Genomic DNA, 12,462 nt, shown 5'->3' on the forward strand with positions numbered 1-12,462 from the left:
TTTTAAATAATTGAAGAAAATGATAAATTTCAGTTAGAAGTTAGCAAAAATAAATATGTAGTTTTATCCCATTCAAGTTCAGAGATGCCCTAACATCTATCCACAGATCCCTTAGAATCCATGGACTCCAGATCAATTCTCCCTGGCCTAAGGATTAGACTTTTTCTTTTCAGTCACAGAGAACAGAACTGGGAGTTATGGAAAAGGGGGAGTACAGATTGCAAAACAACAAATTCTTGCTTGGTGTTAGGAAAATTTTCATGAAATTTAGAGCTATTCAAAAGTGAAATGGGTGGTATAGAGAGGTGGTGGCTTTCCCCTCTTTGGAGGTCTTCAAGTTCAGACTACATGAATACTTGCCAAGTATGATGCGTGCTCTCTTTGGAAGTATAGGCTTGAGGTGATGGCCACTATAGGTGCTTCCTACTGTGAAATCCTATAATTCTAAGCATCCCTTTACTTCCAAAGATAACCCCCCCAACAACAATACCATTAAAGCCTGAGATTTATAGAAGTCTAAAGAAAGGTAGAAGAAAAAATATTATTCAATCCTCTCTTTTAAAGTCAACAATGATATCCTATATTGAATGTTGGATTTGGATTCAGGTAACCTAGGTTTAATCCTAGCTATGACCAATTACTACATGCCATCAGAAAGTCATAATCATTTTGAGTTAAGTTTTTATCAACTGAAATAAGTGATTAATAAGACTAACACAGGGGTATTACAAAGAAGTTGTTTAAGTAGGTATTTAAACATGAGTTTATGCTAGTAACTCGATAGGCAGCTAACTGTAGTGGGCTGTTACTGCTCAGTCATTTTCATTTGTGTCCAGCTCTTCATGACCCCATTTGAGGTTTTCTTGACAAAGATACTTGAGTGGTTTCCCATGACCTTCTCCAGCTCATTTTGCAGATGAAAAAAGCCGGCATTTTACAGATGAGAAAAGCAGGTTTAAATGGCTTGCCTAGTGTCACAGAGCTAGTGGCCAGATGTGAACTCATGAGGTCCTAACTCCAGACCCAACACTCTATCCACCGAGCCATCTAGATGACCAGAGTGTAGCAGATAGAAAATTGGATTTAGAATCAAGAATACTGTATTCCAAATACTGCCTCAGATACTTATTAACTATATGACCCTTACAAGTAATTTAACCTTTCTCAGAGCAGGTTTCCTTTTCTTTAAAAAGAAGGATGATAATAATAGAACCTACTTCACAAGGCTATTGTGAGAACCAAATCAGATAATAAATTTAAAGTGTTCGGAAAATCCTAAATCTTTATATTACTGTTAGTTATTGTATTTTCTTTTAACAAACAAATAGAAACCAAAGAAAATAAAATGACTTTTTCCAAAGCTTATGAGTAGCAAAGCCCAGATTCCAAGCCAGCACATGTGACTCCAACTAGATGTCACTTTCCTCTATAGTAAAGATTCATTCATTTAAATTAAAATGTGACAAACCTGTTAAAAATGCAAATATCCTAGGATAGTTAACATTAAATCACTAGCAGTGAATATCACTTTAATAGGAATTAGCTCATCAGATACTTTTTGACAGGATTGTGACTAAGGGCTAATTGTTACCATGCAGTATGATGTCCTGGGGTGAGAGCTAGCCTCAGACTTGGACACCTTGGATTGAAGTCCTTCTGACCCTAGGTGTGACACAACCTCTTAGTGCCCTCAGGAAATTTTCTAAGACTGCTAAACATTTGCCAATCACCATTGTTGGAGGGAATTTCTTTACCAGGAGCTCTCCAAACCAATAAAATCATGTCTTTCCCTTGTCTCCTCCCCTCTTCCCAAAATATAAGTGGATATCAGTGTCTTCTCTGATACATCTATTGAAATATTGGAAAATGTGGGTACAGGTTAAACAATGTTGGAAAGGGGAGGCCGAGCATTGCTGGCAATACATTTGTCAACTTAAAAAAACAATAAACGAATAAATATGCAAATAGAAAAATGAACGAATGGATAGAGAGATAAATGAATAGATAGATGAATGAATAAAATAAATAAATGGATAGGTAGATGATAGATAGATAGACAGACAGATAAATAAATAAATATCAGCAAAGGCCAGGCCCAAGGATAAACCCTTCTGCTTGGTGACCAACTCTCAGGAGTCCCAAAAAAGCAAGGATCATCACAGTGCCTCTTTTCCTCCCAACTAGCAGTCTCAGTATCAATAAAGATGCAGGGATGTCACTCTACTTCTGCGCAGCCAGTACTGGGAATAGCCAAATACCGTGCCACAAGTATTGGCTGCCCCAGAGAATGACATTCCCAGCATCACCAGGAATTGCCATGCACTTGAGGGAACAAACAGTACCTGTCTCCTTAGATCTCTCGTTTTCTTGGTCATCTTATCAATAGCAATGTTTAGAGGATCTCCTTTTTCTTTCCTTCCAGTCTAGTAAGAAAACAGAAATAATTTCCAGTTTAGAAAATGAAATAGTAAAGTAGTCAAAGTGTGAAAAATGAGAGAGAAATTGAGTAGCAGAATCTATCCAGTATCGAAGATTGTTTTTATATATAGTCATGGGATCATATATCCACAGGTAGAAGGATTAAAATCATTTCCCACATCGCATCCCCTCCCCACCTCAAACCTGTCCTGCATTCAGCTACCAGAATATACATATTACCATGCCACACACTCCAATGCACAAAGACATACAATGAGCATGGGTGATTTCCTGTATATCTTCAGGACCAAACATAAACTCCTTGGTTTGTCATTTAAAGCTCTTTAGAACCTGGTCCCTTCTGCCTTTCCACACTTCTTACATCTTACTCTTTTTCCAGCACTACACATTCAAGCAATATCGGCCTTTTTGTAGTTCTTAAACACAACACTCCATTTCCCTTTTCACCTTTGTGCTAGTTGCCCTCCATTCTTTGATTATCCTGTCCCTCATTTCTGCCTCCTAGTTAAGTGGACTTCCTTCAAGATTCAGCACATATTCTACCTACTCCAGGAGGCCTTCCCTTAGGTCTTCCCTGGATACTAATGCTTTTGACTTTCGGAGTGCTTTCCATCTTCTCTATATCTCTGTAGCTTGTATCTCCCAATTTGTTTCCATGTCCCCTCCCCTGTTCAAATCTAAGTTCTTCAAAGCAAGAATTGTCTTTTTCATTTAGCTTATATCCTCAGAATTTACCACAATGCCAGACACATTATAAGTGCTTAAGAAATATTTGCTGAATTAATATTACTTGACTTGACCCACACCTGTATGTCCCCAACTTGTAAATGAAAAATGATTTAGTCTCTCCTCCAGGTGTTGCAAATGCACTCAGGCTAGGCACTCAGCTGACTTGAGGTTTTTTTATTTTTTTTTTCAATTCTTCCATTGATTGTCAACATAAAATCATGAGGCAGCCAGTTTTAAAACCAGAGGTGGTTTCCATTCCCTAGGACAAGATTTGAGGGCTCTTTTTTCAGAAAGAAAGAGCAACAGTGAGGTCACTATGACAAATCAAACACAGATCAAAAAGTTATTTCAGATGAATCACCACAAAGTTCAGAGGTTTTAGGTCGATCCATCACACCCCCATACTGCAGCACCCATTCTGAAACTGAATGAGATATTTTGCTTTGAAATGAATATTAAGAACCTCTAATCTCCATCCTGCCAGGCACTGGGTATGTTGAACACGATAATAAGCTGCAAATAGCTTGAGGACAGAAGGGCAATGTTCCTTATGCCTGCAACAGGCAATAGGTACAGCTAAAAAAATCCTTCTCCCGCTTTACACATTTTTGTCATTGGGAGACTCAGTAAAAACTGATTTCCATTTTTGTTTGGGGAGTGGGAAGGGAGGAAAGGGAGGCAGAAAAATTCACAATTCTCTATCAGTTTACGAAGGAAACAAAAAGATTTCAAAAATTTTCCAGAGACAAAAAGCTTTAAGCAACTTTACTGGAGATATTATCTTTTCTTTACAAGAAAATTGCTTTCCCAAGCTTTGTCAACCTCTTTGTAGATCTAAACTTGTGCTTGACAGTGGTTTATGACAGACCCCAATGATTTATCCATACCCAACCATGATGACTGCCCAGTTCCCACCCCCAACTCTCACCTCATTTCGCTCATTATCCCTACAAGGAATGAAGTCAGCTTCATATTATCAATTGTGCCTAATGGCATAATATATTTCTGGGGAATTACATTTAAAATCCACTTATGACAGGGTTCTAAATATCCTCTTTTCAGTAATGACATCTCAGATGCATGGTACTTTTTTTTAATCAGATCTCAGAAGTGAGATTTTAAATTATCATCCTTCTTAGCAACTTGAATTAACAGGTTGTTTTGTTGTTATTGTATCAGAACAAATGCCTGACTCATAGTTCCTTGGGAACATCTCATTACAAGCAAAAGCAGGGATGTGGAGAAGGGGAATCTGTTTGATTATTCAAGACTCTATGAATCCCAATTATCCTTTCCCAGTGACACCCAGCAGATTTGCACTTTTTTTTATTTTAATGCATGATATTAACGTATTTGGTTTTCATAGTGAAGTCATTTTCAGATAAACCCCACAAAAAATGAGTTCTCTACTTTGGAAAAGAAAAACAGTTAAGCAAAACCAACCAACCAATGACTATTATACACCTGTACTCCCCCACTTTTCTAGTGGGGCAAAAATAGGGACAATGCTTTTTCATATCTTTTCTGTACTCCAGATTGGTAATTACAATTGTTCAATGTTCACTTATAATTTTGAAATAATTCTCCCTTATTATAAACATTTTGAGCACTGCTCTTTGGGTTTCATTTCTCCGTGTATCAGTTAAAGTAATTCTTAGGATGTTTCCCTAAGTTCTTTCTATTCACCACTTCTCATAAAGCAATAATATTCCATGTTTTTGCCTTTTTTCATATCATCAGTGCTTAGAATAATGCCTGATACATAGAAATGTTTAAAAATGTTGATTCTTTTTATCCTGATGTCACATTATGCTAATTCCATAGGTTCATCTTTATAAAGTGAGATGGAGTATCAAATGCAAAATAATAACATCCAGGATAGAGTAGTACAGAAGAAAAAAGCATTCTCCAGGGAGAGAGGGGGCCTGGATTCACATCCAGACTTTCTTCTTTATTACAACTGTAACTGTGATCAGATCACTTAACCTCCATAGGCATCTGTTCCTCATCTGTAAAACAGTTTCTGAGGTCACCACCAACTTTACATCTTCTGATCCTCCCACCTGAATCTGAATCCTGGTTCTTTAAATCACTGCATATATGATGATTCATAAGTCAATTAACTTTTGTGGCCCTCACTTTCCTCATCTGTAAAATGAGAGAGTTGGACTAGATTTCCTTTAAGATTTCTTCCAATTGCAATTCCTGTTATCCCCATATTACACTCATCTGCCATAATAGTTTCAACCATACTCCAACTGAAGAGTATCTGCTTAGTTTTCAGTTGTATTTTACCACCACCACAGTATACACACACACACACACACACACACACACACACACACACACACACACACACACACACACAATGTCTCTCTCTCTCTCTCTCTCTCTCTCTCTCTCTCTCTCTCTCTCTCTCTCTCTCTCTCTCTCTCTCTCTTTCTCTCTCTCTCTCTCTCAAAGGCTGGTATGGCTATTTTAGGATTTGATTACAGACAATGTTAAAACAAATGTATTTAAACCAAAAGCAATGGAGTTTAGAAATGGTCCCATAGAAAGTCTGACACTGGTTGAACTTTATATATTCAAATTTGCAGTCTCAATAACTGAGAGGTCATTGATTTCCACTTAATCCCTTTGTCTAAAATTAGCATACCACTGAAGAGTCATCATGGATCACATGAGTCATAGAAGGCCCAATATGGAAAGACATGTTTTCAAAACTGGTGGCTTTTCCCTCCTTGGAGGTCTTTAAGCAGAGGCTAGAAAAGCACTTGTGGAATAAGGGGATTGGTCCCTTCCAACTTTGATCTTCTGTGATTTTGCAAATTTTCTATCAAATCTATTTTCTTGCTTATTTAAAAAATATAGCTAATTAAACATAATGATCTTCTACTGAATTCTCCCTCCAATGCCCCAATGTTCTATGGAGGGTTCCCTGGACTCATAAAAGCTATATCGGCAGAGTATGAACTCTAGGACTGTTAAATTGAAAAAAAAGGTGTAAGTACAGGGACCAACTTGATCAAGTCCAATTTCATTTAATTTAACAAACATGTATTAAGCATGTGCTGCTCTATATTATGTACTACAGTAGTCCCTGGGGGATATATGCACAAAAAACCCCAAAATCTAATTCACAAAGTGCCTCTACTCTAATGGGAGAAAACATGAGTACGCACAAAATGGAGAGTGTGAATACAGAGCTAATATAATATAAATTGGAGAAAGGAACCTAGTAGTAGTTGGAGGGATAAGAAAACACCTTAATGAAGAAAATGATACGTGTGCTTTGTCTTAATGAAAGAGAAGGGACTCTGTAACGTTGAAGTGAGGAGAGAGGGCATGCCAAACTTGAGGAATGGCTCATCAAAAAGGAAAAAGGCTAATCTGGCTGGATCACAGGGTTCAAGTAAGGGAATAGTGTCCTAAAGGTTAGATAGGATGGAACAAGGATGCTAAGGTTTTGAAGACATCATAGCAAAGGAGGGAGAAAGAGAGAGAGAGAGAGAGAGCGCTAGATTTGAGCTCGGAAGACAATTCCAGCTTCTGACACATACTGCATGTAGCATCCTGGGCTCAGAATGCTCTACCACAGATGGGGCACAAATAGTACTTAATAAATATTTACTGATTGATTGACTACTACAAAATACCCATGATTGAAATTATGGTAAACTGAGGCACAAAGTTCTGAATGCAATTAATATTTCAGCAAAACATAAATTTTCTAATAAATAGGGTATCAGCCTCCTCATCAAAGCTAAGATTCTACAAGTAGCCTTCCAGATCATTTTTATAGAAAAAAGAGGGAGTGGCAACAGCAAAAAGTAGCATCGTAGATGGAGAAAACAATATGGTTGGTTACAAGGAGCATCATAGATGGGCAAAATAAACCAAAAAAACATTATGATTGACTGGAGGTTGGGTGTATGGGGCTAGCACCTATCCCTCCTTCCATCTTGTTCCTGATTGTGTTCACCTGCAAGGTTAGTAAGTGGTACATGAAGAGGAAACCAGGTTTCCTCAAAGGAGAGAGCTAACAGACCAGACTTCCTTAATAGATAACAAGTGGGACAGAGATAACTAATTTCCTTGACATAAGAACAGTTCGTTGATTTTGCAGAAAAAAATGAAATTCTAGACTCAACTCAGAGGGAATAAAACATGACTTAGGCAGTAACAGAAATGTCACTGGCATTGCAGAATAAAATTCTTAATGTGGAATTCATTTAATTTTTTCCACAGTAATTTGGGTTCAAAAGTGCTAACTACTGGAGGTACAAAGAGGCTTCACTTGAGCTGAACCTTAAATGTAGGTGGAAATTTTAAGAGATGGAGATTAGGAGGCAGAATGTTCTAGGCATGGGGAACATGCCAGTGCAGGGGTGCAGAAGCAGGAGGCAGCATATCTGGTGTGGTGAAGGGCAAGTAAGAACGTTGGCTCTAACACAATGTGCCTAAGTGGGTAGTAACAGGTAATGTGCTGAAAAGGGTGGGTTGGAGCCAGATTGTGAAAAGCTGTGAATGTCAGGCAGAGGAGTTTGCATTATATCCCAAATGCAAGAGTCATTAAAGAGCAAGTGAGGATGGGGGAAACTCATCACCTGAAGATCAGATGATTTTTTTTTTAGAGCAGAAGGTGGAGAAGTGAGGAAGGGGCATAGAAACTCATATAGAATGCTTACTAAGTTGTGGAGGAGTTAAGGAAGTACTTGCAAAAGTAAAACCACCAATCTTTGAATTATTGATATTAAAAATAGAGAGGAACAAAATACTTCACTTTACTAGGAGAAGGGAGACAGCACACATTCTGATAAACAGATGGTGACAGCAGAGAGGGAGAACGTGGATCTCATCACTGTGTTTCCATGCTTTTGTGTGCTGTCCCTCCCCCATGCTTGCCATGCTCTCTTCTGATGTATGCCTCTTAGAATCTTTACTTTCTTTCAAGGATGAGCTGAAGTACCACTCACTGAAAGAGACCTGTTCATATCCTCACCTTCTTCCCTTCCCTTATTCCATCCTTCTCTAAAAGATGACAGATTTTGTAATTGATTATCTCTATATGTGCTGCTCCCCTCTACCCTCAACAGAATGAATCTCCTTAAGGTCAGGAGCTGTTATCTATCTGTGATCTATCTGTCTATATCTATCTATCTATCTATCTATCTATCTATCTATCTATCTATCTATCTATCTGTCTGTCTGTCTGTCTGTCTGTCTGTCCATCTGTGTCTATCTACCTATGTGTCTGTCTGTATATCTTTATTTCTATTGATATGTGTGCACAGTCAGAAATTATCTTTGTGAATAAGTGAATGAAGAACACAAGTTTGGAGGTATGGTTATTATATTTGCAATTGAATATCAAATTTCTGGGGTTTACTCATTATCTAATGATGATCAAATATTGAGAGCCTAAAGTGTTCACAATATTATGCTGAGAGTTGCGGGAGATAAAAAAGTGAACAAAACATGGTCCTTGTCTTCTGGAGTTTTATGGAAACTATGAACAATCAATAAACATATGGTAAGTGACAAATGAATATCCATAGTTCAATGACTCTGTGGCCCTCGTGCCTTCTACTCTAAGGATACACACACACACACACACACACACACACACACACACACACAAACACACACACACAGAGTTTTATAGATGGTTTAAAGATGGCGATTCTTAGCATCTTCCCTCCATTTTTACTACTTCTATAGGAACAGAAGAAAGGACTAAGAATCATTTGGAATTTCTTTTTGTTTTTCTTTGTTTCATGGGTTACCACATGCTTAGCATCCTGGTGATGACCTTCTCCATCCATTGCTAAGCCGGTCCTCAGGAAGCAAAAAGAGTTTGTTGCCAGGAACACATGAAGCATTTTAGCATGACTGGACTTATCAGAACCTGTTCTCTGCTGGTTTGATATTTGCAAACTCAGGGTTCCCTCCACACACAAGATGAAGGATGAGAGTGAGTAGACACTTTAGAGATGGGGGAAGTATGTCTGCTTTCACTGCTGGGCTGATCAGAAATGGTTTGTAAAGAGGATGAGAATAGAAGCAAAGCCCTAGTGACAGAAAGATGTCATGGAGAGAGCCCTGGACCAAGAGTCAGTAGAGCTAGGTTCTATCTAGTCCAAACTCTTCTACAAAAGGGAGAAAGCATGAAACAGTGAAAAGAATCATTGGGCTTTGAGTGAGAGGACACAGTTTCAAATCCCAGTGCCCTTATTCCTATCTATATGACTCTGAACAAATCATAGGGCTATTGTTGTGTTCATCCTTCGTTGCCAAAGAAGACCATGCCATCAGAGAAATGATGACATGACTTGCACTTGACTGTTTTGAGTGAGGGAGGGTTGTGCAGGTCACCAGCCTCACTTCTCCTCCAGAGCCATGTGAATCCAGTGACCAGATATTCATCAGGATGACTGGGGATGGCCCAGGATGCACTGGGAGACTTTGGCCCCTTTATGCCAAGGCTTATTCAGGTACTCACTTAGGGTGAGGTAACCCCATTCAGTGAACAGGCCTGTAATGGATTAAGAGGTAAAGGGGAACTGAGAATTTATTCAGTCCAACCTCCAGATTTTACATGAAGAAACTGAGACCCAGAGAAATTAAATAAAGTCAAGAAATGGTAAAACTTTTCTTGGCTTCAATTTCCTCTTCTGTGAAATAAAGAATTAGATTAGAAAAAATGTCTAAGATTTGCTTCCAGCTCTAAGCATTCAGTCCCATCATAAGATTTTACAAAGTGATAGAAGAAAGGATGGAGGGCATTTCCAAAAGAAAAAGGTAGAAATAAAGAAAAGAAACATTTGAGTGTTAACCACTCTGTTGTTATTTGTTATCCTGACTCTTCTTTCTCTAATTATTGCTATTTTTATTAATGTTATTACAATGATCATGTTCAAAATTTCTATAGTATTTTAAAATATCCAAAGTTATACATATATATATATGTTCGTGTGTGTGTGTGTGTGTGTGTGTGTGTGTGTGTGTGTGTGTGTAAAATTGATCCAGATACATTAGGTGGCAGTATCTCCATTTTATAGATAAGAAAATTGAGGCAGTTTAAGTGACTTTACCCAAATTCATAGAGCTAGTAAATATCTGAACTTCACTCTTCCTGACTTGAAATCCACCACAATATCTACTATCATACACCTCATTAGTCCTTTTTTATAAGATTTGATGGGAAATAATCTGAGCAGTAGAATATCCAAGCCTCTTTAATGGTTGTCCTGTAACACCTTCTACTGTATTATAATCTGTATGCATAGAGGTTCCCTGATGATATTAACATTCTGTGTCATTTTGGTTGCAGGGAATCTGTTTAGGCATCATTTGTAGTTATAGGCTTCTCTGTTTCAGACATGGGCTTCATGTTTTGACCCAAAGCACACCAAGGTGAATTATGGGTTCTCAAGAGGCCATACCTAAGAAATCTGAACTTAGCACTTGGGAACCAGAAGTATGGAGCCAGAATACTAACACTGTTCACTTTATGCAGCCCCTAACTTCCTTCAAAACATAGTTCCTACTATCTCCTATATGAGATCTTTCCTTTTTATTTCTTTTTTCCTATTTGTCCACACTTTACCATTCTAAAAAAAATTAAGGCTCTGTCTTATTGAAATTCTATTAATTTATAGATACTCTACATTTGCTTATTTCAATATGTCTGGTGTGTCTATAATAGGAATGTAAGCTTCCCAAAGACAAAATCCTGCTGCATTTTGATCTTTATTCACCCAGTTCTTGGCATGCTACTTAGTAGTTTAAAATGTCCATATTTAAAGTCAATCCTATCACTCTAATATTCACAAAGTGCTTTGAATATATTAGTTCATCGGGCAAGTTCCTACACTAGGATGCTTCACAAGGGCTTGACCCCCTATCAGTGACCTTTAAATCTTCTATCTGATCTCAATCAATCAATCAACAAACATTTATTCACTGCTAACTATGCGTGATCCAGGCTAATATTGCCAATGTCTCATTCTCAGAATCATGTCCTCTGAAAACGATCAAGTTGGAAAACACTTTGATAAGTGAAGCATTAAGACAACAATTCTGATTCACTGTCATCAGATCTACTAAGGCACCCTAAGAAACCCTGGGTCTTGATATCTCATCCAACTCTGTACCCTTGGGACTTCTAAAGATTTCTATGAGCCTTGCATCTGACCACTCTTTGATGTATTTTCTTCCCAAATTTAAAGGTGAGCTCCTTGGGAACAGGAACCATGTCACATTTCTTATTTCTATTCCTAATATTAAGCATAAAGTTTGACAGTCATTAATGAATGCTTTTCTCTTCATTTGCTCATTCATTTTTGGTAATGGCCATTCATCCCAGGGGTAGTTACATTCTAATAGGCAACAAAGCTTTGACCTAAATGAATTAAATTCTAATGATAGAATCACAAGTATCATGGCAGGGAGGGGGAGTGTTAAGACAGTAGAAGAGGGCTGGCCTTATTGCTAAGAAGAGCTAGATTTGAATCTTGCTTCAGAAGCTTAACTTCTCTGTGCCTCAGTTTCCTTATCTGTAAAATGTATTTAATGATAGGACCTAAGTTACTTGATCTCTCAATATTAGATAAGTCTTTAAGATGATAAGTTGGTGGAGGGGGTGGGGGGGACCTTCCTTCTCCAAGACGACCAAAGACATCTTGAGGGTGATATCTCGATTTGAGCATGGATTGGAATTACATAAATTCCAAAGCAAATATAAAACTTCAATTCTACAGGGAGTCCTTCTCATAATTACCCTACTCTGATAAAATAATGTGTCTAGTTGTTTTTTGTTGCTGTTCTTTGTTTGTTTGTTAATTTGTTTATTTTTTCCACTGGTTGAAGTTCCCGACACCATCCTAGGTGCTAAGCATCCAAAAACAAAAGTCTGACACCACCGAGTTTATGTTCACTTCATTATGTCACTTCGGGGAAATGACTTGTCCGGATGCCTCAGTCTCTCTATTTGTACAATGAGCAGACTGGTATAGGGACCAGTTAGTTCTCCTCTGTGGGCCATAGTTTTCTCATACATTCAATGAGCAAGCTGGACTGCGGCAAGCTAAATTCTCTATTTGGATCGCAGTCTCCTCCTCTCTTCAATGGACAGATGAGGATTGGGTGCACTGAGTGCTGAAGTCTCCATTTAGCTCAAGTTTCTAGAATTCTCTGGGAGAACTGAGCCCTGGGATCCATTTCCTCTGCCATTTCCAGTTGGTCAGCTTTCCTCTACTGTCTTGTCTCCCAGCTAGCAGCTCAGCCCTCCCT

General features: G+C 38.2%; 1 protein-coding gene across 4 annotated transcripts in view; it reads right to left on the reverse strand.

The window, feature by feature from the left end:
* Window positions 1–12,462, reverse strand: part of CTNNA2 (catenin alpha 2) — a 1,515,416-nt gene that overhangs the window by 374,828 nt on the left and 1,128,126 nt on the right. For all 4 annotated transcript variants that reach the window (XM_072637016.1, XM_072637013.1, XM_072637014.1 and 1 more), the window contains one exon: window positions 2,343–2,423. In XM_072637016.1, coding sequence (XP_072493117.1) covers window positions 2,343–2,423 — 81 coding nt within the window. The remainder of the gene's footprint in view (window positions 1–2,342; window positions 2,424–12,462) is intronic.

The sequence above is a fragment of the Notamacropus eugenii genome, chromosome 1 (assembly GCF_028372415.1).
Source record: "Notamacropus eugenii isolate mMacEug1 chromosome 1, mMacEug1.pri_v2, whole genome shotgun sequence".
Lineage (NCBI taxonomy): Eukaryota > Metazoa > Chordata > Mammalia > Diprotodontia > Macropodidae > Notamacropus > Notamacropus eugenii.